Source organism: Cardiocondyla obscurior, unplaced genomic scaffold (assembly GCF_019399895.1).
Source record: "Cardiocondyla obscurior isolate alpha-2009 unplaced genomic scaffold, Cobs3.1 scaffold41_0_353218, whole genome shotgun sequence".
NCBI classification, from domain to species: domain Eukaryota; kingdom Metazoa; phylum Arthropoda; class Insecta; order Hymenoptera; family Formicidae; genus Cardiocondyla; species Cardiocondyla obscurior.
The window spans coordinates 204849-231917 of record NW_027228792.1 but is presented as its reverse complement, the minus strand read 5'-3'; the positions used below and the strand labels follow the sequence as shown (position 1 = coordinate 231917).

The window sequence follows — 27069 nt, the reverse complement described above, 5'->3', positions numbered from 1 at the left end:
GAGAGAGAGAGAGAGAGAGAGAGAGAGAGAGAGAGAGAGAGAGAGAGAGAGAGAGAGAGAGAGAGAGAGAGAGAGAGAGAGAGAGAGAGAGAGAGAGAGAGAGAGAGAGAGAGAGAGAGAGAGAGAGAGAGAGAGAGAGAGAGAGAGAGAGAGAGAGAGAGAGAGAGAGAGAGAGAGAGAGAGAGAGAGAGAGAGAGAGAGAGAGAGAGAGAGAGAGAGAGAGAGAGAGAGAGAGAGAGAGAGAGAGAGAGAGAGAGAGAGAGAGAGAGAGAGAGAGAGAGAGAGAGAGAGAGAGAGAGAGAGAGAGAGAGAGAGAGAGAGAGAGAGAGAGAGAGAGAGAGAGAGAGAGAGAGAGAGAGAGAGAGAGAGAGAGAGAGAGAGAGAGAGAGAGAGAGAGAGAGAGAGAGAGAGAGAGAGAGAGAGAGAGAGAGAGAGAGAGAGAGAGAGAGAGAGAGAGAGAGAGAGAGAGAGAGAGAGAGAGAGAGAGAGAGAGAGAGAGAGAGAGAGAGAGAGAGAGAGAGAGAGAGAGAGAGAGAGAGAGAGAGAGAGAGAGAGAGAGAGAGAGAGAGAGAGAGAGAGAGAGAGAGAGAGAGAGAGAGAGAGAGAGAGAGAGAGAGAGAGAGAGAGAGAGAGAGAGAGAGAGAGAGAGAGAGAGAGAGAGAGAGAGAGAGAGAGAGAGAGAGAGAGAGAGAGAGAGAGAAGCGCACACACATCTTTTACACTGTTATTCCTTTATCCTTATTCAGAATCTTGAGACCTTTGCATTTGATACTTTTTCCATTGTTTCCATTTCTTTTACATTTACATTCTTTTATATCTCATTCTTTCTTTTTCTTTTATTTTTAATGTTTCCTCATTCCTACCTATCCTATACTTTCTTTCTTTTTTCTTTCAACGCTTTTTCATCTTTTCTCCCTTTTTTATTTCTTTTTTTTTTCTCTTGCAACTCCAGATTTTTGTTTTAAATTTTCCCATCTACCTTTCCCTTTATTACCTTCCTTTTTTTTTCTTTTATATTTCTCTTTTCTTATAAATTTTTATATTATATGTATATTAATATTTTTTTGTAAAACCATATACTATTTATATTTTTATGAAAATAATTTAATTTCATTAATTATTTTAATTACTTTTTATAGATCCAGTACATTTAATAGTAAATAATTTAAGTAATATTGTTAAATTAGACGGGCATATGCTCTTTTTACAATTATTGCAAGGGATAAATACACCTCTCAAAAGAAAACAGAAGAAAAAAACCAGATGTTATTTATAATAATAATATATAATAAAATAATAATATTAATAAGATTACCGTAACTTCGCTCAGGCGTGCTAGATCGCGACGAAATACGGCAAAGGCCACAAGGAACGAAGAGAAAGGACAGACAGAGATCGAACTTTGTATAACACGGCACTGCATTTTACAAAACAAAGTTATTTAAATAATTTTAATTTTTATTATTATTTTATTTCATATCAGCAAATGATAGATAATAATAAACTCAATGCAGTTCCAAATGCTCGCATGATATTTAATACTTTAGTTAAAAAGTTAAAAACCGGCAGCAACACTTTTAAAATAGTTGTGACAGATTTCCAAGCAATAACCGGACATGAATCTGTTTTAAACGATATAAAATTCGGAACATGTAAAATATTCACTTTTTCCAATACTTACATTATAAATTCAAAGCTATTAAATAACACAATGATTATTGCTTGGAAAATATGACGATCTGGTACCGAAATATCACACATTATGTGTTTAAAAAATACAAATTTTTATAAACATTTGAAGTGGTAACAAGTCAAGTTTTAACAAATAATTCACCAATTGCTTCAACATCAAAAAGCAATAAACACCAAAATTGTAACGAAAATATTATATTTGAAGAGGTAACAAGTCAAGTTATAACAAATAATTCACCAATTGCCTCAACATCAAAAAGCAATAAACACCAAAATTGTAACGAACATATGACGATCTGGTACCGAAATATCACTGATTACGTGATCAGAAAATACAAACTTTTATACAAGTAGGCTGATAAGTCGCTATATGCGGGACATTCTGGACCATCGGAGATTAAATGTTTTGAATGTAAACGTATATTAATTTGCAATCACGAGAAAGGAACCCAAGTAAATGAAGAATTAAGTCAAGAAATCTCTAAAACTAAAGCGGTTATAAAAAAAAAAAAAAAAGAGACCAACTTCCAATGTTCACAGTGCGATAAATCGTACTCTTTAAAGCAAAATTTGAAAAGACATGTTAAAGGGGCGCACTCAGGATGGAATAAAAAATGTGAAATTTGTAGACGAGTTTTTACCAGAATTGACGTTTATAAAAAACACGTAGAAAAGCAGCATATATAAGTTTATAGAGTTTTATTTACAAATTGATAATTAATTATAATTTTTATAAAATATGAAATTTTTTATTATTAATTTATTAATTCATTAATTTATTTATTATTTATATATTTTATATTTATTATGCTGCATAAATAATCTTGAGTTGCACGTGTTAGCAGATAGGTTCTCTTAGTTTTATAAGTCCTCTTTATCAACACAGAATCTTGGCTGTTTATTACACAAATGTTACTTTTCACGATACCAAAAAATTAAAGATAAAGAATAATATAATCTTGAATAATATTAATAATTTAATAATAATTTATAAAAATAATATTATTATTGTTGTAACCCGTCACGGCACTCTGGTCATTAACCACCGCGTGCGCTACATTTTTATACACGACTCAGCAGATTGCCAAACCGTTGGAATCTGCTGAGCCTACGAAGCAGTCTTGTCAGCTTTTCGTCATCACGCGCTATCAGCAGAAGGCAGTAGGGCACGCGGCCACTTCGTTCTGCGATTTTGTTGACAAGACCAAAATTAATAATATAAAATGCACGAGCTCCGAAGCTCGTGCAAGTCAGTACAAGAGTACAAGCTAGCGACTCGTAACTGTATCACCGATACACAAAAGTCTGCGAAGGGAATAAAAAGCTATACACAGTATTTAAATCAGAAAAAACGTATAAAGTATATTTATCTCTCGCCACTTTACACCCAGAACGTGTAATAATTCGGAGAACGGACCCCGTGCACCGCTCCGGTGCAACATTATTTCAGAATGAAAAGAGGAAAAAAAAAAAAGAAAATGTTAATGTACTAATTAAAAAATGTTAATGTGCTATTGTATTATTATGTTATTGTTATTGTTTTTAAAAATGTTAATTTTAATTCAAATGTTAATAATAATTTTAAAAATATTAATGTTATTATTTGTTTAAATAAAAATTAATGCTTAAATAAATGTTTTATTTAAAAAAATCTATTAATATTAATTTATTTTACTATTACATTATTGTAAGAACGCAAACAATACTTGATGGAATTATAAGAAACCAGTAAACGTAAGGGTGTCTGTATATAATTTTATATAAGATAACAGAAGGAATTTCTGATACTGTTACAGTTAAAAAATTAATTAATTAATAAATAATAATAATAATAATAATAATAATAATAATTTATATAAGATAACTTTTATTAAAAAAAATTTTTCTAAAAGCTAAGAATCTTTTTTGTCTCTTGAGTATTCACTTGCAGAAAAATATAATAGTCTGTTAACACGTGATTAACATGTACCTGTCATATAAAGCTCAATTCATCCAATTACCATATCCGAACAACTTCGACGCCAAGACAACACAATAAAAAATTATATAAGATAAGATATTAATAGTAATTGAACCATATAAAAATAATTATTTTATTATTTTTAAATAAGTTTTATGTTTCTTATTAAAAATAAAAAACTTGATTAATTTAATAAAAAAAAAAAGAAATATTTAAAAAATAAAGATCGTTATTTGCACGATTACGATTTACAATGTTTAAAAAATTTATGTAATTTAATTTTGGAAAAATTTTTCATATAAATATTATAAATTAAACTGAATCACAATACATCTTCTTTAATAATTGATACTTACTCTAATTTGACACAAAGCGAATAATTTAAAAAAATAAAACACATTTATGGATAAAAGAAAGCATAATGCTACTTTATTGATGGAAATAGATGCGTGGGTGTTGTAAATAACAATGTACACAGATCACTTAATTAAATATAAATTAAAAATAATAATATTAGATGATAAATATATATTTTATTATATGTAACGTGAGAATTGCACGTTGCGCGAACAAAGCGTACTAGCCGAATGAACAGAAAGAAGAAGACAAAAAGAGGACTAGATAATAACAAATAAAAAACAAAATGCATGAGCAGCACCTTCGCTTAGCGCGTAAATCAAATAACTACTAATGTAGACTACTCTAAGATTTCATTTCTAACATTTATTATAAAGTTTTAATACTTCAGATATTTTAATTTAATTTTGAACGTAATCTTTCGAAAATAACTATTAAATTTATAAAAATGTAAATTAAAAATTAAAAAAAAACAGCAATGATGGAAACAGATATTGCAGTAATGTTATTTAATAATATATTAAAGTTCATATAAGTAATTTACATAATTTTAATAGTACATTTTTTTTCAATTTAAATTATTACAAAAATATATAATAAAATTAATTATCTTCAATGAAGATAATTAATATATCTTTTAAGAAAATCTTAATTTTTTAAAATGAGGTAAAGCCTTGCTTGAATGCTTGAAATTCGAGATAAGGAAGTAATGTTACAGTAATTCTTATAAAATCTATTATACATATGTGTTTTTACGTGTTTTTTCATACATGTTTTTTTTATACGTGTTGTGGCATTATCAGTCTAAAAACTCTAAAATATCGTTCATATAATTCACTCATTTATCATCATCTTAAATCAAATCAAAAACTAAACATGTTTCTATAAATGTTTAATAAACCATTCAATAAACAGTATATAAATCATTAAAACGTGTAACTCTTTTAACTATTATTTTTTTAACAATAATAGTTAATAAAATAATTCAATTTGTGATAAACTTACAGAATACATTCAACCAATACAATTAAAATAACTTTAACGTTTAATTTAGTTAAATATATTTTTGCCATTATTTTTTTATATATTTTTGCCATTATTTTTTATAAATTTTTATTAAATTATTTTTAATTGTTAAAATTAGTTCATATAGCAGATGAAAAGATAAACGTACTATTACATAATTTTTTCTTGTAATTTTTTAATTATAAATATTCACCAATTAACTTCGACAGAACCAACATAACATGTTTCGAAAAAAAACATAAATTTCATCGTGACCAACAGTTACATTATTAATTTCTAATTTAATTGTTAAAATTACTGCACCATTACCTTTCTAAATATACTTACTTACATACTTATATAAATATTTAACCGATTTAGGACCGATTTCATCAAGTCCACTTAACAGTATACTGCCTTACTGCCTTCACACCGTTTTTTAATTATTTATTCTCTTATATTTATCAATAAACCATTTCGAACACATCCGATGACTTCTTTCTCTATTAGCTAACTAAAGAAAAATAAACGACCAAATACGTTCATAAAACGCAATTCAGTTAACTTTATCAGTTAACTTTAACAGCTGGTTAAATAACGCGAGTTTAAGAAGTTAGTTAATAAAACCAGTTCTTAATATTGAAAACTAATTCAAAATTAATATCAGATTTAAATATAATTAATTATAATGAATAATATACAATTACATGTCCACTTAATCTCTATGTGGGCATTCATAAATTTTACCAATATTTTGTTGACAAAAATATAAATAATTATTTTTATTAATTATTGTTTTTTTAATCAAATTGACCTGAAACTTGCAAAAATTATTTTCTGAATGTTACACTTAACAAAAAAGTCAAAAAAAAAAGAATCAAGAATTGATAAAAAAAATTGCTAAGTATAATTTCTTAATTTACAAATGTTAAAATTGTATAATGTTACATTTATCAATCTTTTGTTTATAATTTTTTAATCAACACACGATGGCTAAAATCTAAATGTAACTCAAGCGGATGATTTTGAAAACATATGTTAAGGTCAAAGTCATTAGGGTTGGGTTTTCTTTTCAGTATATTTACTAAAACTATTTATATGTAACAAAAATTATGAAAAAAGAAAGGTAAAAACATTCAATTATAAAATATTCATTAATAATACATGTATATGAATAGTATTTCTTATATTTATAAAATATTTACAACATACATAATATTTTAGCTTCAGTCTGAATAATCTATAAAGTAAACGATATAATTAATATTCTTTAAATAAAATAAACTTGATCAGTTCGTTTGTTTGAATAAATTACAAAAAAGCATAGTTGAAAAGCTGATAAAATGCAACCCATAAAATTTGGTATTTGTATAAATTGATCACTAAGCAGACATCCATATGCGAACCACTGACAAGATACTATCATAGAAGAGATTATGATTGGAAATGGTAAGCTTTCTGTGCTTTTCATTCTTACTACATGCGCCTATAATAAATTTTGTAATATATAAATTCACAACATTTATTATTGTATCAAGATTTATTATTGCTATATCAATATTTATATTAAAATTTTATTTATTTAATAAGATTTTGTGAAACCAAGTAGTTAAGTAATAATACTTACAAGTGATGTTAATGGCGATGCAAAGAATAATATAGTCAAACTGCAACTAAGAAATCCAACATGTCTCACAGCTACAGTTTGGTTTTTTTGATAAATACTGTAGATATATACAAACAAAACCAAACAAATTGCTATTGTAAATTGTTTGATAGTAACTGATCTTTTTACGTTATATGATATGTGAATTAATATATAACATATTTGTAATAATGTTCCAAATATATTTACAGATATAATAAACGAATCTTTAATAAGTATTCCATATCTTAGCCATAGACTACATCTGTAATAATAAAAATTAAGTTATTATTATCATTTTTATTTTTTTCTTAGTATTAGCTAATATTGCTTTACTGTCTTTTGATATATACGACATAAAACACGTTACGAAGGCCAATCCTGAGCTATCTCCAGTTGTACCATTTTTTATGTATTTTTTGCATACCAATCTATAAAAAAATGTATTTACTATGATAAATATAGACAGTTAAAATAATAAAATGTTACATAAAATTTAATAAATTATGAATGTTAAATATTTAATAATACGCAATTATATATGTTATGCAATAATTTTATTTTAACAATATGTAAATTTTTGTATGTATAAAAGTATAAATATCACAAAAAAAACCACACTAATAAAATGTTAAGTAAAATTGATGCTTGGTATGCTATTAAAATTATTTGTATTATATTTACTTACATGCCAGCTAAAAACTGTAAAACAGTGCAAATTGATGCCGAGTATGCAAGCGCATCTTTAATCTCCATTGAAGTTATGTATATACATTTCTTCCAACGTAATTACTATTTAATAATTTGTCTAACCTATCTTTCAATGTTTTCGGTTTGTTCTCTGTAGTTACACTAGAGTTATAGTTCAAAAAGTGTTCACTAAAGCGTTCTTTTTGACGAAATTGGTGCAAGAGTCACTGTTAAGTTTGTTTTTTGCAGCTGCACTGCTGAATGGGTACAGTAAGTTAGAGCGAAAGTAAGTATATTTGTTTTACTTTAACTTACTACACTGATGTGTACCAATTTAACGGTGCAGCTACAAAAAACAGACCTGTTGTTTGTAGCAATGCAAGAAAACTAGTGTAACAGTTTACTGTGCTGACAGCACTGAGTCTAGAGTTAATTCAACCAGTACAGTGCAAAAGTACAGATTTATTCTCTGTAGCTGCACTGTATGCCACTTTGAAATTAAATGGCAAAAATTTTTATTTATAATTAATTGTTAAATATTATTAATGATTATTATTAAATATTACTACTAATAAATATTGGTTTATATTGTGTATGAATTAATGGCATCATTATAAACTTATTTTCATGCGGAAATTTTACACATTTTGCTTGAATTTTGTTGATATTAATAGTATATGTTCAGAAATATTTTATAACAGTCCTACATTAAATAGTTCAGAAGAACAAGGTGAATTAAAAAACGTTATTAAGCTTATAAACTTTTTTTCCGTTAAGAACATTTCCAATGTGTTAGTATTTTGGAAAATGCTATTCACACATAGTTCAGACTTGTGTTTAAGTATGACGCAATTTTCTTTATTTTTTGTACTGAATTCATACTGCCCAATATCCACTTTTTTGTAGAATATGTATCTTTCCGTATCAATAATTTGCACTTTACTTTGATGATGTAAAATCAGCTAAGTCTTGTCGTTCCATTTTTTTTTATTCTTCTTCTTTTAGTCTGTTACAAATTTGTTGTAAGAAGTGTTTTGTTGTTTTAATTTTTTATTTTTTTTCGTGAAAAAAATTTTTATATTTGAAACAAATAAATGTATCAAGTGGACCGTACAATAAGTAGTCTGCAGGTAAATGAATAAAACCGTGTACGTTATGATTGATGAACTCAGAACCATAAAAAACTGATTATTTTTTAACGAAATACTAAAGAAGTTGCAAAGCATAATCATTATAAACTGAACATAATGCAGTTTATCATCAGTAAAGCGAATGTTTTTTGGTCCTCGTACTCAAAACGTTATTAGTTTTTTTATTTCACCAAGAAATACCAGATGCATACCATCAAGAGGTACTTGCGAAACTAATCCGATGTTAATATTTTCAAAGTTGTATGAAACCTTTATAAATATCTTCATCTATTTTATTGTTAGAACTTGCGTCAATTCGTAATTCTGCATTAATAAATAAAAAAGCTAGTTGGTTATTAATAAAGGAAACTTTTTGAGTACATTTAGTGCAACTGTAAAATTCCATGTAACCTTTCGTACATAAAATGAATGATTTAACAGGAGCATCGCAAAGTAATTTACTGGCTATTATATTAACAGTTTTATTGCATAAATTGAATCCATTATCTTGCAAATGTTTAAATTTTGTAACAAATTCGTTTAAAAATTCATTAACATCAGCTGGTTTTGTAGGCCCATGGTAAATTTCAGCTACAAAAAATTTTGACGCACTTTGACTTATTGAATCTACATCTAGAGGAATCAAAATTGGCCAAAATTGACTTTTTGAAATGGGTGATCCGTCATGTTTATATTAATAGGTAACATTGGTTCTAAATTTTAAAATAAAAAATTTTGTAAATTAATATTTTCATTAATAAATCTACGAATTGTATTCTCTATACCGATGTGACAGTAGAAACCGGGAAGCATATTAATTATTTCATAAAGACACGAATTTGGTGTTTTTAAAAAACTACGCGAGTCTACAGGAAATTTTGGATATGGCACTCGTAAAATTTGCAACAAATCGTTAATGGCATGTTGGCTTATTAAATGTCTATATTTTAAATTCACTGTTTTGTAGCATCAAGTATAAACTCTTCAGATAAAACTTTATCATCATCAAATTCTATATTATATTTATGTAAATGGAAATTATCGAGAATTTCAATACATCTTGTAGATTCTGCCTCGTCTAACTATGTTGAAAATGCTGTAGCCCCATATAGCATTTTAAATTGCAGCTACATTGCAAAAATATTACTTTGCAATATTGCAACATTTCTGAAACATTGCGAAATGTTACTAAAATATTATTGCAATATTGCTGCCACTATAAAATGTCTGCCTTTAAAAATTATAGTGCAATATTGCAAAATTATTGCAATGCAATGTATTTGTAATAATATTGATACTATTTGGTTTTAGAAATTATGTATTTCAATTAATATTATGTTTATGTGTTTATATAAATTAATTTAATTAGTTAATGTCTTCTATCTTTAATTGTGTAAATGTTAAAACATATGGCTGACGTAAAACATAAATTGTATGTTATAACACTAATACAATTATTTGATGTTCTAAATCAGTAGTTAGAATACAAATATTCTACATAAATAATCTGTATATAATGTCTGTATTCTAACTACTGATTTAAAAAATTAAATAATTGTATTGGTGCTATAACTTATAATTCATGTTATACGTTGGTTACATGTTTTAACATTCACACAATTAAAGATGGAAGACATTAACTAATTAAATTATTTTGTATAAATATATAAATATAATATAAACAAAAACGTATAATTTATTACAAATTAAATATAAATATTATAAAACTAAATTGGGGTGGAAGGAGAAAAGATGGAAAAGAATTGCAAAGCTTAAACTTGAGAATGATATGAGAAGAAATTTGTACTGGAGTGATGAGGAAAATAAGAAATGTAGAATTTGTAAAGGGGAAGAAGAGACATGGGAGCATACATGGACACAATGTGTAAACTGGGGGGATGAAAGGGGATGGAAAGAAACGATAGAAGATATCTTAAGTGAAGATGGGAAAAGGGAACCGTGGTTAAAAGTTTTGGAAGAGGTAAGGAAAGGGGCGAGTATGTATGAAAGTAAAAATGATAGAAGTTTAAAGGTATAAAAGAAAAAGCGCCGGAAGCGGAAATCTTGGAATGAATGAGAAAAGTATGAATGATATAAGGATGGTCTCTCTCTCTTTCTCTCTCTCTCTCTCTCTCGTACGATAAAGAATAGATTTAGTTATGTTTGTTTGTTGTATTTTTGTAGTTTATGTAGTTTATGTAGTTGTTAATGTTTTAATTATAAGATTTGATTTGATTTGTTTGTAACCGGAGCGGAGGTCCGGGTGTACCCCGCAAGGGAAATAAACACCATATATTATTATAAAACTAAATTGTTATTTCATGTAAAAGTAATTAAAAAGGTATTAATATGATAAAATTAAACCTATGATTGAAAGCAATTTAAAAAGTAGTTTCTCACAAATTTTTATTTTATTCTTACACTTAAGTAAAGTATTGCACATATGTATGTTATTGCTCTAGTAACAATATGTAGTACAATCGGTTTATTAAAGTATTCTATATGTATAAACCATGACATTGCATATAGTATAATAAAGTATAAATAAAAATCCAAAATTCATCAATAATTAATAATAAATGTATGTATACATATATTAAATAAAATAAAATAGTATAAAAAGTAAACAAAACAAATTAATTCGCGTAACACATGTATATATGTGTGTGTAAATAAAATAAATTAATATAAAAAATCAACAAAACGTCAATAAATTTGTGACTATTTTCCAAGATACAAGATTGCAAATCCACAACTTTTTGTCTGCCGACAACGTCATTGTGTTATATCACAAACTTGTACGGGTTTCATAGATTAGTTTTGATCCGCACGTTATGCACTACGAACCATCTACACTAAAGTGCACGGATTTAACGTTTACAGTCGATTTCTTTCTCAAATTTGTACTATATTTATTGGATATCTAGAGCATCTCAGACAATCAAAAACGTTCGTCTCGTACCAGTTTTGTAGTTATTAATGTTTTTCTCTAGATAAACTAAAAAAATTTAAAGACAAAAGTTTAAAAAATTGCAGCTTAATCATAGCTTTAAACGTCAACGTTAAATAAACTTTATGAACCAAATTTTATGTATAAAATATTGGGAGTACAAATTAGTTCGGTCCGTTTCTTGTGGTAAAAATGCATTTATTTCAGAACTTTCAGAATAGAACAGATTAATCAAAGTATTGCCCATCATTGGATACTACTTTTTCCCATTTCTCAGGTAATTTTCGAATCCCAACGTAATAAAATGTCTCTTTTTTTGAGGCGATCCAAGTTAAGAGCTAATTTTCAATTTCTTCAAAAAAAGTGAACCGATGGCCAGCCAAATCATGTTGCATCCTTTGGAACAACCAGTAATCAGAAGGAGCGATGTCCGAAGAATACAGCGGGTGCGGTAAAATATCCCACTTGAGCGTTTCTAAATATCTTTTTACACTTTTTGCGACATGAGACCAAGCGTTGTCATGCAGAAGAATAATCTTGTCAGGTCGTTGCTCGTATTCCGGCCGTGTTTCTCGTAGTGCACGGCTCAACCGAATTAATTGTAGTCTATACCGATCGCCCGTAATGGAATTCCACAATCATTCGATGCGCTTCCGCTGCATTTTTTTCCTATTAAAGCAGAAAACTAAAACCTCCCGCAAATGCTGCTTAGTACAAAATTTGCCATATTCAATAGAGTAAGGAACAAGGTTCTTGATGGAAACTCTAAGCGAAATGTATTTAACATTGTTGACAGATGTTTAATCTCTCTGAAGTTTACCAAAATTAGCTGTTACTATATTCATTCGTAACAGCCAGGGCCGTCTTGTAAAAACGGACCAAATTAATTTGCACTCCCAATAATATGAAATTGAATTTAATCTGGAAAAGTTACAAATATTACTTTTTTTGGTATCATTACATTTATGTGATTATATTTCTAATAAAATATTTATAATATCTATAATAAAAAATTCAACATATATCAGAAAAATTTAAAATTATACAAGAAAACAAATTTTATCATTTTTCTAGAAATGCATTAACAAATATCTCTTTGCTGAAAAATTGAAGGTATTTGTCATTAAAATAACATACCTTACTTTTTGAACCCTTAAAGAGGCTTGTGCCAACCATTTGGATATATGTATATTCGGCAATTTCACTATCGGTAATTTGATTGAACTTTGATTGAACTGCTTCTATAAAAAAATTACAATATAATTTAATTAAATACAGATATAACATGTCAATTAAAATTATGTTTTAAACAAATCATCAATTTGATTTTATCAAAATTTTATTTTGTAACAAGCATTTATTATTTTATTTTAAATTAAAATAGTAACTTACATATCATTATTGTTGCAAGTTCAAATCTTTGAAGCTTTGTTTGTTTCTTTTTCCTGTCCAACTATAATTTGTAGCAAACAAATCTGTCATTGCCTTTTTTTAAAATATTGCGAATCATGATATTACATGTATTTTCTTCCACAAGTTTAAAGACCTTAATCTGAAAAAAATAAGAATGATAATATCTTATAAATAATAACTTATTAATATATTTATAATTGGGGGAGGGGATGCCGGAGGAATGGAGAGAAGGTGTGATAGTTCCGGTGTTAAAAAGAGGAAAAGGTGAAAAAGTAGAAGAATATAGAGGGATAACGTTGACACAGACTGCGTACAAAGTGTATGCATCTGTGTTAGCAGAGAGATTAAGAAAGGAAATAGAAGAAAAAGGAATATTACCGCAGAGTCAAGCCGGTTTTAGAAGAGACATGGGGACAGTGGATCAAATATATGTGTTAAATTATTTGCTAAATAAGAAGATAAAAGAAAAGGAAGAAAAAATGGTAATTGTGTTTATAGATATGAGAGCGGCGTTTGACTCTGTAGACAGGAGAAAATTGGTGGAAACAATGAAGAAAAGAGGGGTAAGGGAGGGATTGATAAGAAGATGTGAAGAAATATTAGATGAAACGGTGAATAAAGTAAAGGTGAAGGATAAAGAAGGGAAAAGTTTCTGGACGACAAAAGGAGTAAGACAGGGTTGTCCGCTTAGTCCTAGCCTGTTCACGCTCTTGTTGGCAGACATAGATGAAGAAATAGAAAAAGGAGGATGGGGGGGTATAAGAATAAAAGACAGGAGAGTTTACTCGCTGGCATACGCGGATGACATTGCGCTACTGGCAGAAAATGAGGCAGGCATGAAAGGAATGATTAAAAGCATGGAAGAATATGTAAAGGAAAAGGGATTGGAAGTGAATGTAAAGAAAACAAAGATAATGAGGTGTAGAAAGGGGGGAGGAAGATGGAAAAAAACTAAATGGGTATGGAAAGGGGAAGAAATAGAGGAAGTAAAAAGTTTCAAGTATTTGGGATACATAATCATGAGAAATGGAGAGCAGAAAGAGCATGTAAAGGACAGAGTAAAAAGAGCGGCAAGAATAATGGGACAGGTGTGGAGTATAGGTAAAAGAAAATTCGGAAAAGACTGGAGTAAAAGAATATGGCTATTTGATAAACTGATATGGTCGGTTATTAATTATGGCGTGGAAATATGGGGATGGAAGGAATGAGAAGAGGTGGAGATATTACAGGAAAAATACTTGAGATGGGTGCTGGGAGTAAGAAGATATGTACCAGGATATATGGTGAGAGAAGAACTACAGAGGGATAAATTGAAAGGTAGAGCAGGGATGAGAGCATGGAAATATGAAAAACGGTTAGAAGAAGGGAAAGGAGGGGTTCTAGCAAAATGGTGCTGGGAAGAAATGAAGGAAAGAGCAAGGGAGGGAAGAAGCAAAGGAAAATGGGAAAAAGAAAGAGAGGAATTTTTTGAAAAATTTGGGTGGTCGGGAAAAGAGGTGGAAGATCTAAGAGAAAGAGGGGAAATAAGGGGGGAATATTTGGTGAAAAAGGATAAAGAATGGCAAAGAGAGGAAAGATGGAAAAAAATAAGAGAGTCAAGATTTAATAAGTATTATAAAAAAGTGAAAGAGGAAGGGATACCAGGATATTTGAAATTGGGGTGGAAAAAAGAAAAATGGCAAAGAATGGCAAAATTTAGATTAGGGGAGGAAATGAGAGGAAATAAATATTGGGAGGGAGAGGAGAAAAGAAAATGTAGAATATGTTTGGAGAAGGAAAAAACGTGGGAACATATATGGGAGGAATGTATAGAGTGGGGAAACGAGAATAGTTGGGAGGAAATGGTGGAGGAAATTCTGGGAGGGGAAAGAAGGGGGATTGATTGGTTGGAAAATTTGGAAAGAACAAGGAAAAAAAATAGGAGTGATTGAAAGTATGAAAGAGAAAAGCGTCGGAAGCGGGGGTCCAAAAATAGAATTTAAGGTAGAATTAAGGCAAAATAATGTAAAGAATAAATGGAGGTGTGATCTCTCTCTCTCTCGACGCGTAGGTAATAGAATAGGAAAAAGGCGTAGGATATAAGTTTTTACTTTCAGGAAACGGCTGTAAGAAGAAAGAAGACTATAAAAGTAGAAATAGTTTAAAGATAAGAATGAAGTTTGAAGATATATTTTATGAAACTGTAAGCAGAAAATTGGGGAAGCGAAAGTCCCGGTGTACCTCTGAGGAGAAAATAAACACCTTATATATAATATATTTATAATTTATTTGCACATATTTGAGATAATGTTACTTTATACACTTTGAGTTTTGAATATAGCGTCTTGTAATTTTGTTTCAAAATGTGTCAATTTATTTATTACTAATATCAAAAATTGTACATCGCATTCTTCAAGAGAATTGTTAAATTGAATTTTTTCCTCTAATATATTAATTCTATTCTTTAAAATGTTTTATATAAAATTTTGTTAAGCTTTGTTATAACTTGTTTGTGGAATTCTGAAAATATAAATTAATATATATTTGTTAAATTCAAGATGACTGTAAAAGTTATATTATTGTTAAATTAAAAAAATCATTAAAAAAAAGATTACTTAATCTAATAATAAAAAAAAACTTGTATATGATTCATACCATTAGTATTACATTGTCCTTCATTAATCAGTTCTTCAACAACATTATTGTTTTTCTTATCGCTTGAACGTGATTTTGTATTAATGTCTAAAAAACGAGGGGTCAACCACTACCAAAAAAATGTACAGTGATTGCCGTTTTCGGCAATACGCTACATTTTATTGCCATATTACTATTGTATTGCCAATATTGCTTGGTAATACCAAGTTGATATTGCTTAGTATTGCTCGGTATTGCTAGGTATGGCTAGGTGTTGCTAGGTATTACTAACAAGTAACACTAGGGAAGTATCATACAGCGATTTTCCTGAAACTTGGCATACAAGTAGTACATAAAAAACTATTAGACACGTATTTTTTTAGATACTGTAGTTCCAGTGCAGTTTCAGTCGAGCTTTATTTCAAGAGTTAAAATCGTTAAAATTGTCTTGTGTTGAACACTCGGTTAAACGTTTCGGATTATAAAAATTGTTTAACAGTTATTAACAACCAATAGTTACTAAGCAACTTGTCAAACAAAAGTCTTCTTAAGAGAGAGATAAGCGAAGCGGATTATAAAAGGTAAGTAATCATATATTTATTTGTAATTAAAAATAATGTTTATTGTCACGATTATATATTTTAGATTTAAAATGGAAACTGAAGACGTTATATCAAAATTACTAAAAAATTATCAAAATAAATTACCAAGTTATATAAAATTACTTCTAAACTATACAGAATATGATAATATTATATCAATATCTAAATTAGATAATGTCTCAACAGAAATAGAAAAGTTTGCGAAAAAAGATTTAACGAAACTTTTGAATAAAAACGAATTACAGGAAATATTTGGCATATATTATCGAAATTCTTCACTTTTTAAAATTATTGATGGCTATAAGAAACTATTAATGTATTTAAAAGAAATATGTGTCAAAAAGATTAAAAATATTTCAAAAAAATGTTCACAGTTTAGTGAGAAAATTAGTATTTACGAGAGTATTTGTAAAGATAATAACTAAAAAAACTCAAAAGAAAAGAAAATATCACGATTTACAAAAAGAAAAAAAGATGTAGTTGAAATTAATGAAGAAAAAAGTAATACTGCTAAAGAAAATGTAGAAAACTTAGCAAAAAAAAATATTAAAAAATGTATGAACGAGTATTGCTAAGAACACACAGAAGACATTATTAAGAATATTGATAATTTAGAAGTTACAATGTATGACGAAAGTTATTGTGCAAAAATTAAATGCTGTTTCTGCGATTTCACTTCAACGAGATATTCTATAAAAAGTTCCAAAATTGGAAGAAAATAGATATTATCCAATTTTAATAAACACATTTTAACTCATATAAAAAAGATAAAAAATTAAAAACAAAGATAAAACTGACAGCACTTTATTTTTATTTGTAACCGTACAAAAATCGAATGACAAATCACGAGACAAATCATTATCTCAAAGTTCTCTTCCAAGTTCAAGTCACAATAAAAATATAATTTAAAGTAACACGATAAATATTTTATTTGAAGATGAGTCGAATAGTCTGATGACTACTGTTGAAAATGCGGAAATTTATATTTCGCCGGATATCAATCTCGTGGAATTAAATGTGTTTTCATTACCCAGTACTTTGACAAATTTACAATCATATCAAGTACTAGATGAAACTGATTGCGGTGAAACACCTAATTCGTTAGAAGCATCCGAGGAAGCATCGGATTTTTACGATTGCAGAATTGTTGAAGAGACTAATAATTCTGCGACATTAAATAATGAGCCTCAAATTAAATAAAAAAAGAAAAATCATGACTAAATAACAACGAAAACTAAAAAAGTTTAAAGAATTTGACGAATTTTAACTTAAAATTACAGATTATTTTCTCAAAATAATAACAAAAATTATCAAAAAAAAAATAACAATATTCATAATACTTTGTTAAATATTACTAATGTAAAAAATTCAGTCCAATTTCCCAATATTAATTCATTTTTAGAATGCTTAAAGAATATAGCAGCAAACAATATTAAATGTAACAAACATGGAAACAAATTTACTGAGCCTTTGAAACTTTTCAGTTTATATACTTTTATCGTTGGTGGTCGTATGCTGTACAAACTTCCACACGCCAATTTACAAAATATATTACCTTCAATAACAACAATTAATAGATTATTAGACAATAAAAGTAATATAGCCGATGGAATAGTACGGTTTAAAGAATTAAAGTTGCTTTTAATTAAACAAAATTATCCCTTAAACGTATTTATTTCTGAAGACCAAACGGCAATAATTAAGAACGTAGCATACGATTCTAAAAGCAATCAATTAATTGGCTTTGTATCACCTTGCCAAGAGAACGGATTTCCGAGAAGTAATGTCTATGTAAATTCTGTACAAGATATTGAAAATGCCTTTTTGAAATATGCTATTGGTTGTAATGCATATGTTTACATGGCTCAACCGCTGATTGATAACTCATCAGCGTTTTGTTTAGCAGTTTTTGCAAGTAACAACAAATTTAATTATGAAGACGTACTAACTAGATGGACGTTCTTAAAAAATAAACTTGAAAAACTCGAAATACAAGTGATTGGATTTTAAAGTGATGGCAATACAAGATGCTTGAAGGCTATGAGATTATGGTCGAAAATACCTTTATCATCCACAAATCTGTACTCTCCTTACTTTCGAGTAACCCATTTATTTTTATTTTCTAAACCAAATTATTAAATTAATAATATAAATTATAATCAAATTTTTGTTGCAAATATAGAACGAATAGAATTATTATTAATTATTTCAGATGGAATTTGATATAAAAAAAACCAGTATACATTCAAGATATAGTTCATATTGGAACTAAAATAAGAACAAGGTTTTTAAAATCAAATGTGTTTTTACCGATGTGTTCAAAAATTGTTTCTTTAGAACACATAAAAAAATTAATTGAGACATTTTCCAAAGAAACATTTATTATGTGACAGTGATCTAGATAGTTGGTTTAATTTAGTTTAATTAATATCTAAAATAATATCTTATTTATCTACCATTTTATATTTTTTTTCAGCAAAAGATAAAATAAATTTCGATGCTGTTGAAAAATTGTGTGCGTCTCGAGTTACAGAATTATTAGTTAATATTCCAGATAGTAAAAGCACAAAATATTTACTTATTTTTAAAAAACACATTTTAAATTCTTTTTTAAATAAAAAATTAAAAATTGAAAAACGTGTATATTCTATATGGCACGTGATATTTTTTTAAGATTATGAAAAAAATGGCTAAAAGAAAATAACTACAGCACGGACAAAAATTTTATATCTTCTAATGCTTACACATCTGTAAAGTTAAATGCAAACAAATTATTATTATTAATTGAAAAAATTGCGTGAAAATCTCGATGAAAATAAACAGTTTACAATTTGGTTATGCAGCAGTCAACCATGTGAAAAAATTTTCAAACAAATAAGATCGATGACATCGACTTACTCAACAGTAGTTAATTTCAATTTGGTGGGAATTTTAAGACGGTTAAATCGAGTGGAAATTTTAAATGAAATAAGTACTGATTTAAGTAAGTATAATTTATAATACTTTAATAATATATATTTTTATTTTAAAAAGACATTCCGATTTCCACGGGAAGAAAATAACCAATTAGAAACATCTTTAAATGAAAAATCAAATTATGATAGTATTCTGTCAGTAGAAGAAATTTTACATATTTTAAACATAGCTAAAAATGATGCAGTAAAATGTGCAATGAAATTAAATATAAATTTAAATACAGAAATAATAAAGGAAAGTATTGAAACAGTTATCATTTAACATTTAATTGATGAAGGAGAAAATAAAAAAGAAAAGGAAAATGACGATATCATTATAAATAAAAATAATGAAGATGTATTTGAAAATGCCAACGGACATTCCGATGACAATTAAAAAAATTTTCAAAATGGTATTTTAATATTTGAAAATTAAACTGAATTAAATTTCAAAGATTACGCAACTAATCGGACAGAAAATAATAAAGGTTTATTTTTAGATGTTAATGTCAATAGTAAAAAGTATGTTGTAAGAAAATCTTCACTTTGTTGGCTGTATCAAAATAAAAATAAATTATCTAGCGATAGATTATATAGAGTTCGAGAAATGAATGTAAATACCGAAATAAATGTCGCAAATATAAATAAAAAATCGGGTGAAGAATTCGGCGAAAAATTAAAACTAGAGCTTGAAAAATATTATTGTGTTTATTATGACACAGGATGGTATATAAGAAGGAAACTACATATTGAAAAAAACACATGTCAAATTAAATTTTTATATTCTAACTTAGATGAGTTTAGATGGCCAAAGAAAGATGATATTAAAAAAGTTAACATAAAGTTTATATTATGTGAACCCATAACTTTAAATGGCGTTAATTTTTTCACAATTAGTAAGCAAGAGCGTTCAAGAATTCAAAAGAAATTAAAAAAGTTTAAAAATACTTGATTATTATTTTCTGTGTAAGCCTTCATAGTCTTAAGTGTTCTTCTTATTATTATGTTTTCGTGTTTTTATAAAACTTGTATGCTTAATTGCGTTGTACGTATTTATGTACATGTTTTTAACAAAGTATTAATGTTTTAAATAAAATAAAGTGTATTGCCAAAAACGGTAATCACTGTACACTTTACATAAGACGTCTGTAATTGGCCAAAAACAAATTTCATTATCATTTACAGTTATTATTTTAATATTAAGAGTACTGGATTCACAAGGCAATCTACAAACATTTTTAACATATTTAAATTATTTGTTAATAAGAAAAACGTCGGCATTTTATTTTCGTATTATATTTAGAACTAAAATATATAATCCGTTTTTCAAAAGACAACAATTATTATTCTGTCCTTTACAACTAATGTAATAGTTTTTCAGCAAAATTTATAAGTCTTTTTTACATAATATTGGATTTATAAGAATCTTTATAGCTACATAAAATGTAATAAAATGATAGTACTGGAGTGCGTTCCGATTCAACGTCTTTTCGTCTAAGGTATCATTCTATCCTTGTCTAACATTTAACAAACAACAAGGATAGAATAATACCTTGGACAAAAAGACGTTGAATCGGAACGCACCCCAGTTGTGATCAGAATGGTTACAACATTTGAAGTTAGGAACACGATTTTAAAAACAGAGAATGCGAACTGCTATATTCGTTCATGTGCAATACATAAATAGGTTGATACCTATGTATTACACATGAACAAATGTAGCGATTTGCATTCTGTTTCTTTATGCGTGTTCTTAAAATCATTAAAATAAGAAGGTGTTGCAACCTTTCTGATTACGACTGTATCTACCTGGTTTTAGTACATGTTATAACACAATTGGTCCTGTACATATATAAAAAAAAGTTTCTAAATTTAATGGCTTTCCATTGTTTAAAATCTCTTACAGATCGTGGTCTTCTCACAAAATCTTTCGGCGTGGTATTTCCAAATAATATCAATAAATGCAATAATTTATTAATAAATCTTGCATGTAAACTTACTGAAAATGATCCTTTTATCCAAAAAAATATTAATTTTTTAACTACACCCAAACATATTAAGTGCATATAATCTAGTAGTATTAGTAATATGTAAAAATCTAGGAATATTATTCAGAATACAATAACCAGTTTCAAAGTTCTTATTACCATTTATAGCAAACAATTTATCTGTTCTTAACGAATATTCTTTTTAGTTAAAAAAGAATTTTTGCCTTTTATATATTTCCCTCAATCGTGTATTTTATACAACTATAAAATCCAGTATGTCCATTTACATTTAAAACAAAAGACTTAACTGGCGCATCACATATTAAATTAAACAATATAATTTTAATAATATTATTTTTATAAGTTTAACTTTCAGAAATTAAATTAGTTAAATCATCGATTAAAAGCTGTAAGAAAACAGAGTTCTGAGGTTTACTATCATCATAATATGCACCAACAAGATATACTGTATCATATATTGAACATAAAATAAACCATAATGTAGCGCGTGATGACTTCGATAGTGGAAGACCATCTATAATAATTAATAAATTAATATATTTCTTATTATAATTTATCAACATCTTTTGTATGATTTTACGTAAACCAAAATAAAAGTATTCTCTACCATATACGGATATAGTATACGTTTCTTTAAGAGTTTGCAATAAAATATGTATATCTATAGGTAAATTTAATGATGTAAATTGATTTAAAATTTATAGTAACTGATTGCATGCATTATGTGGAATATTATGTAATACAGCCCATGTAGCTAAAGCATTTTTTTATTTGATTGTCGTTATTGACATTTTCAACTCTATTATTCATATCCTTTGTAACTTAATTAAGAGAGTCATTTCTGTTCAATTCAGTATTGGAAAGTTCACAATGATTGTCTCTGTTTGTTTCTTTTTCTAAAAATGCTTCATCAATATTTATATGTGCATTATGAACTTCATTAACGTTTTGTATATTGAATGTATTAATTTGTTCATTATTAATGTTTTGCTAATTGTAGATGTAATTGTTTTGAATTTACATTAACAGAATAGGACTCTAAAGTATGTTCATGGGCTGCAATATCAATATTTGTTTCATTTGCAATAATTCGTCTCTTATGTCTTTTTAAAACAAATAATTTACGTGTATTCATATTTTTTAGATTAAGTGTATAAGTTCTGTAATAATACAACAATCAAATTGTTTTAGTCAAAAAAGTTAATTTATAGGTTATGTTTATCACTTACCCTAATTTTATTCGTACGTGTGCTCGGTTCTTTTTTACATGCACGCAAGAACAGAAAAGCCAATATTAATATTTATATAAGCTTGATATAAAATAACATTATCACAATTATATTACACGTTCACTGTATTACATACACTGTCACTGTGGTGCTTATCCAAAACGAAACGGACAGTCAAACGGGTCAGACCACTCAGACGGTCTGAGTCAGACCGGGTTTTCAAGTGTGTATATACGCGAGAAAAATAAGTCACGCATACGACCCAGTTATAACATCAGTATTATTTGTTAATATTACTGCAATATTTCTAATAATAATTATAGCAGTATTATTTTTAAATATTGCTGTAGTATTGTTAAATATACTATTACATTTCAATAATTCTACAATATTTATGCAACATAACATTGCTACTTGTAATGTTACAATAATGGTGTAATATAGCTGGAAGATATAGTGCTATATGGGTAAGTATATGTATGAAACGCGTATTTATATCAACTTTAATAATTTATTACAAAACTAATTACTTTATCATAATTTTTTTTTCTCGTTGACGAAACTTTGCTTCTTTATTTTGCTATTCTATTAAACTATACCAAACTAACCTAAGCCAATTTGTCAGACATCAGACGACAGACAGCATTGAGTTGTCACGAACCATGAAAATTTAAGATTGCCGTAAGTATAAGATTTCTCAAACCTAGTCAAAACTAAGTTAACCCGAATTATATTAAACACTCAGAAGAATTTCTAACATGTTGGATTTCTATTCTTATTCTTATTTCTGACTCCTACTCCTGTACTCCCTGCTTCTTAGCATTGTGTACCATGTTTAGGTTGCCGTTACATGAAGCGTAACTTGCGTGATGGCATATTCTACCTACCTTTCGTCAACCAATCACGTCTTGCTAGTTACTTTTCGCGCTTTATGCCCAAAATTCGTATTCTAAAGTTTTTACGAACTGCGTAACAGCGTGTCTGTGCATGTATTAGTGAATTTCCATAATGCTATCAAAACTATTAATTGACGTCTGTCAACTTGTTTATAAAATATTTCCTTTTTATACATTAACATTCTCAATCGTTTCCATATTATTAAAAATATCGTGTTGTATATTAAAGAATTCATTGTCGACATTGTCAAGTACGCTATCGTATATCTGTAAAAATGTACCAAATTAATATACAGTCACTAATATTGATAAGAAATAGATATTAAAAAGATTACTCAGTTTGAATGGCAACGCCACAGCTTCATTAAATTGTTTATCGAGCACGCAATAAATTTAAAATAAATTTTAAATTTGACCGATTTACTTTCGTGTTACTTGTCGTCGAGACTATTCACACACTGTTTACACATTCCGCTCACATATACAGCTGTACAGAATTCTTTATTTACATGGAAAGTATTTTGCGCACGCGTAACTTTATAAGATCCAATCACGAATTTCTTTAACATTTTTCTACAAAAACTCTAAACAGCTATTGGCTATAATAATTCCGCCGCATACGCTTATTTTAAAAGTTACTAGATACGCAAGCTATGCTTAACGCAAGTTACGTTTTATATAACGGCAGCCTTAGGCGATTGGAACACAATTTGTGACGTGTGCACAAAAGTGTTTAGGGATATTGCAATTGGAAAACATCTTTATATATCCAGTTTTAGCTACACTTTATTTTTTTTAGCAGAAAGAAAATAGACATATTGGGTGCTTTCCAGCAATGTGCACAGGCGACGCTGTGTAACACAGCGCACGACCAAGTGCTTTCCAACTACGACACAGAGCCACACAGGTCGACACAGCTAAATAGCTAAGTTCGACCGTGTCGATTGTGTCATAAGTACCAACATGTTAAATTTACATTTGATTGCACTTATTTATCTGTTTTATTTTTCCATGTTTTTTATTCAAAAAGTTATTTATTCAAAACTTTTATAAAATAAAGAAGTTATCTAATTAAATACTATCGTGGCAAAATAAAGAACTAAAATGTGTTTCAACTATAAGTTGACATTGTGTAACACACAGGCACACTGTGTCAACACTGTGCCTCTTAGCTGGAAAGCACCCATTATTTTTCTAATTGAACTGATTGCATTAATTTGCACTAGATCCAAAATCTTTTTTTTTATAATGTGCAGAGAGAAAGATAACTTTAAAACAAATACAAGTTAACGCAGCTAGTTCAGTTACAAAGAACAAGTCTAATTCTTCAAATAGTGCAACCCGTTGAATTGAAAGAAACAGACCTTTTACATGTATGGTAGTCACGTGACAACACTATTCTCGTCAGTTTTGAGAGATTAGTTGGAGGTTATTAAATGGCGAAAATTGTGTTAAATGGGAAGAAATTGCCGCTACTTGTTATAAACCAACACGATAAAACATAACGAATTAATGTTTTGCGAAAATTGTTAGAATTGTTCAAAGAAACGAAAAATAAACATGTTTGTTGCGCGAAGAACATATTAGTGAAACTCGTGTATGTCACATTATAAAACGAAAAACTCAGTGCATCAACTGCAGCCACATCATCTGGCCTTGATGAAAATACACAATCAGCTGTCCTTACTGCCTGCTGTATATACTTCCCGGTGACAACAGTTTGTCTTACAAACTCTTATTTTTATTTACCAGTTACATTGTAAGAAATCCTGATATCTTATTGATTATACAAAAAAGCTCAACAAAAAATTAATTGATTTTAATTTATCCACAGTTAAATAGTTTGATGCAAATTATATTTATCTGTGTTGATTGTTCCGCTAAATTGGCCAAAAACAAACTTTATAACCCTTGTTTAAAGAATTGTATATATATATATATATATATATATATATATATATATATATACAGGGTGTCCCACCGTTAGACAACGCTCGTAGGGTAGATCTCGTCAAGCTGAGCATAAAAGTTCCACTTTGCGTTTTTCAAATCATATTCGAGATATGAATTTTTAAAAATTTGTATAATACAGCGTATGAGTTTTACGTTCTATAGAAAATAGCACGGCCTATCACGCATCGATCGGTTGTAAAACTGCCGGCTCGGCTGTCTTGCCGCTAATAATATTACAATTTTGGTTGCTAAGCAATCACCCAATTGTAATATTAATTAGCGGCAAGACAGCCGAGCCGGCACTTTTACAACCGAGCGTCGGCCCATGCGTGATTGAGTAGGCTGTGCTATTTTCTTATAAAACGTAAAACTCATACGCTGTATTATACAAATTTTTAAAAATTCATATCTCGAATATGATTTGAAAAAACGCAAAGTGGATAAGGACTTTTATGCTCAGCTTGACGAGATCTACCCTCCTACGAGCGTTGTCACATTAACGGTGGGACACCCTGTGTAAAATACAAATAAGCAAAAAGGGAAAAAAGTATGATAAAAGAGTTGATGTACTTTTTGTTCTCATTTATGACAATTAAATTGTTAGAATGAGATAACTTAGTTTGCAAGATTTTAGAGGCTTACATATACAAATAAAAAATTCATGAAATTTTAACAAAAAGAAATATTTTTTTAGCAAACAATGGCTTACAACAGTCTTATTTGGGGACTATTGTTTATGGGATATGGCATACAGGCATTATGGACCATATCTGAGAATGATCTGTCAGAGTATATGAATAAGGAAGAAAGAGAAGCTCTAAAGTTTGTATACCTAACCTACTTTATACTAATAAATCTGTAAATTATATTTTTTTATAATAATACTATTATATTTTAGAGATGAAGCAAGAGATATGTTTTATCATGCATATAATGCATATATGGTAAGAATTGTTTCATATATGTATTTATATATATACTTTTCTTCATTTATATAAGAATAAGAATTAACTTTTTATTTTTCACATGTATTTTTTTTTAATTATATAAGAATTTATATTTTGCTATTATCTCTATTACGAAAAGATTTTTATGGTCAAAGCTAAATCTTTATATTAACAATAATAATAATAATTGTTAACGTACCTTAGTATACAGGGTGTTTGACATAAAGTTTTGCTTCCGAAAACTGTGGGTAGGCGATGAAAGTACAAAACGAAAAGTCAGGTAGCAGACAAAGTCCATTTGAAAAATTGAAGTTGATTTTCATAATTAAGTGTTTTTACTTTTGTTTTACATAGCGTAGAAGCTAAGATATAATGATACAAAATCTAAAATGCATAGCTTTCGATTATTTATTACTAGGTAATATTTATGAGTTTTGCAAAATGGTACATAACTTTTTGTCTTGTATTCTCATTACCTATCCACAGTTTTCGGGAGCGAAACCTTATGTCAAACATCCTGAATATATTTAACAAACTTGTGATTGAAAGTCGTTGATACTTAAAAGTGCAGCTATCTTTTTGTTCAGATAGAGAAAGTTTTGTTATGAGACTTTGCTGTAGAATGTAGAAGTCAAATTAGTAAAGATGCTCACCCTGAAAAGTCAGGAGGCCTAAGTTTTTTTTTAACGAGGTGTGGTAATTTTTCCTAATGATTCTTACAACAAATTCTGCTTTTTAATATCAATTATTTACTCTATGTATATTGTTTCAAATTTAGCAAAAACACAGTTGTGTCTTTAAATACTGTTTCTAAGTACAATTTTTGGTTGCGCCGTTTGTTAAGTATAGATACTAATGTATGTTAAAAATAAAGAAATTACTATTATTAATAGCATAAAACTGACCACATAATTTATTTTTAAATAAAGATAAAATCTATAAGTTTTAAAATAGTCTTTACTATTACTTTTACTTAATGTATTACTTAATGCAATATTATTATTATTATTATTCTATCTCAATA

The 27069-nt window shown here is 28.2% G+C and overlaps 2 protein-coding genes, 1 long non-coding RNA gene and 2 pseudogenes across 6 annotated transcripts in view; 3 read left to right on the top strand and 2 right to left on the bottom strand.

Moving 5' to 3' along the window:
* Positions 1-6181: 6181 nt before the first annotated feature.
* Positions 6182-9921, bottom strand: Slv (sugar transporter SWEET1). The gene is made up of 4 exons (XM_070673766.1): positions 7348-9921; positions 7013-7090; positions 6642-6924; positions 6182-6500 (listed from the first exon to the last, which is right to left on the bottom strand). The coding sequence occupies exons 1-4, from the start codon at positions 7413-7415 to the stop codon at positions 6285-6287; spliced, it is 645 nt and encodes a 214-aa protein (XP_070529867.1). The 5' UTR covers positions 7416-9921; the 3' UTR covers positions 6182-6284.
* A 947-nt stretch (positions 9922-10868) lies between these two features.
* Positions 10869-23319, bottom strand: LOC139112680 (uncharacterized). 2 transcript variants are annotated; one of them, XR_011547410.1, is made up of 4 exons: positions 22858-23319; positions 12822-12981; positions 12567-12670; positions 10869-12350 (listed from the first exon to the last, which is right to left on the bottom strand). It is a non-coding gene; the product is annotated as an uncharacterized lncRNA (long non-coding RNA). The 2 variants fall into 2 exon arrangements; XR_011547409.1 differs by having other exon boundaries at positions 22250-23318.
* On the top strand, positions 13250-18498 carry LOC139112683 (uncharacterized; annotated as a pseudogene).
* LOC139112682 (uncharacterized) lies at positions 18497-20509 on the top strand (annotated as a pseudogene).
* A 1226-nt stretch (positions 23320-24545) lies between the features above and the next one.
* Positions 24546-27069, top strand: part of Edem2 (ER degradation enhancer, mannosidase alpha-like 2) — a 71648-nt gene continuing 69124 nt past the window's right edge. The window contains exons 1-3 of one of the 3 annotated variants that reach the window (XM_070673772.1): positions 24546-24854; positions 25793-25920; positions 25997-26042. In XM_070673772.1, the coding sequence (XP_070529873.1) occupies positions 25799-25920; positions 25997-26042 (168 nt within the window). In that variant the 5' untranslated portion in view covers positions 24546-24854; positions 25793-25798. Of the gene's footprint in view, positions 24905-25792; positions 25921-25996; positions 26043-27069 lie in introns of all 3 variants that reach the window. The other 2 variants (XM_070673773.1, XM_070673770.1) reach the window with 2 other exon arrangements.

Excerpts from the sequence above, each read along its gene's own strand:
- Slv (XM_070673766.1), bottom strand. The coding sequence starts at position 7,415 with ATGGAGATTAAAGATGCGCTTGCATACTCGGCATCAATTTGCACTGTT. Across the intron at positions 7,091-7,347 it reads TTACAGTTTTTAGCTGGCAT|ATTGGTATGCAAAAAATACA; the intron begins GTAAGTAAATAT and ends ATTTTTTTATAG. Across the intron at positions 6,925-7,012 it reads TTCGTAACGTGTTTTATGTC|ATGTAGTCTATGGCTAAGAT; the intron begins GTATATATCAAA and ends TTATTATTACAG.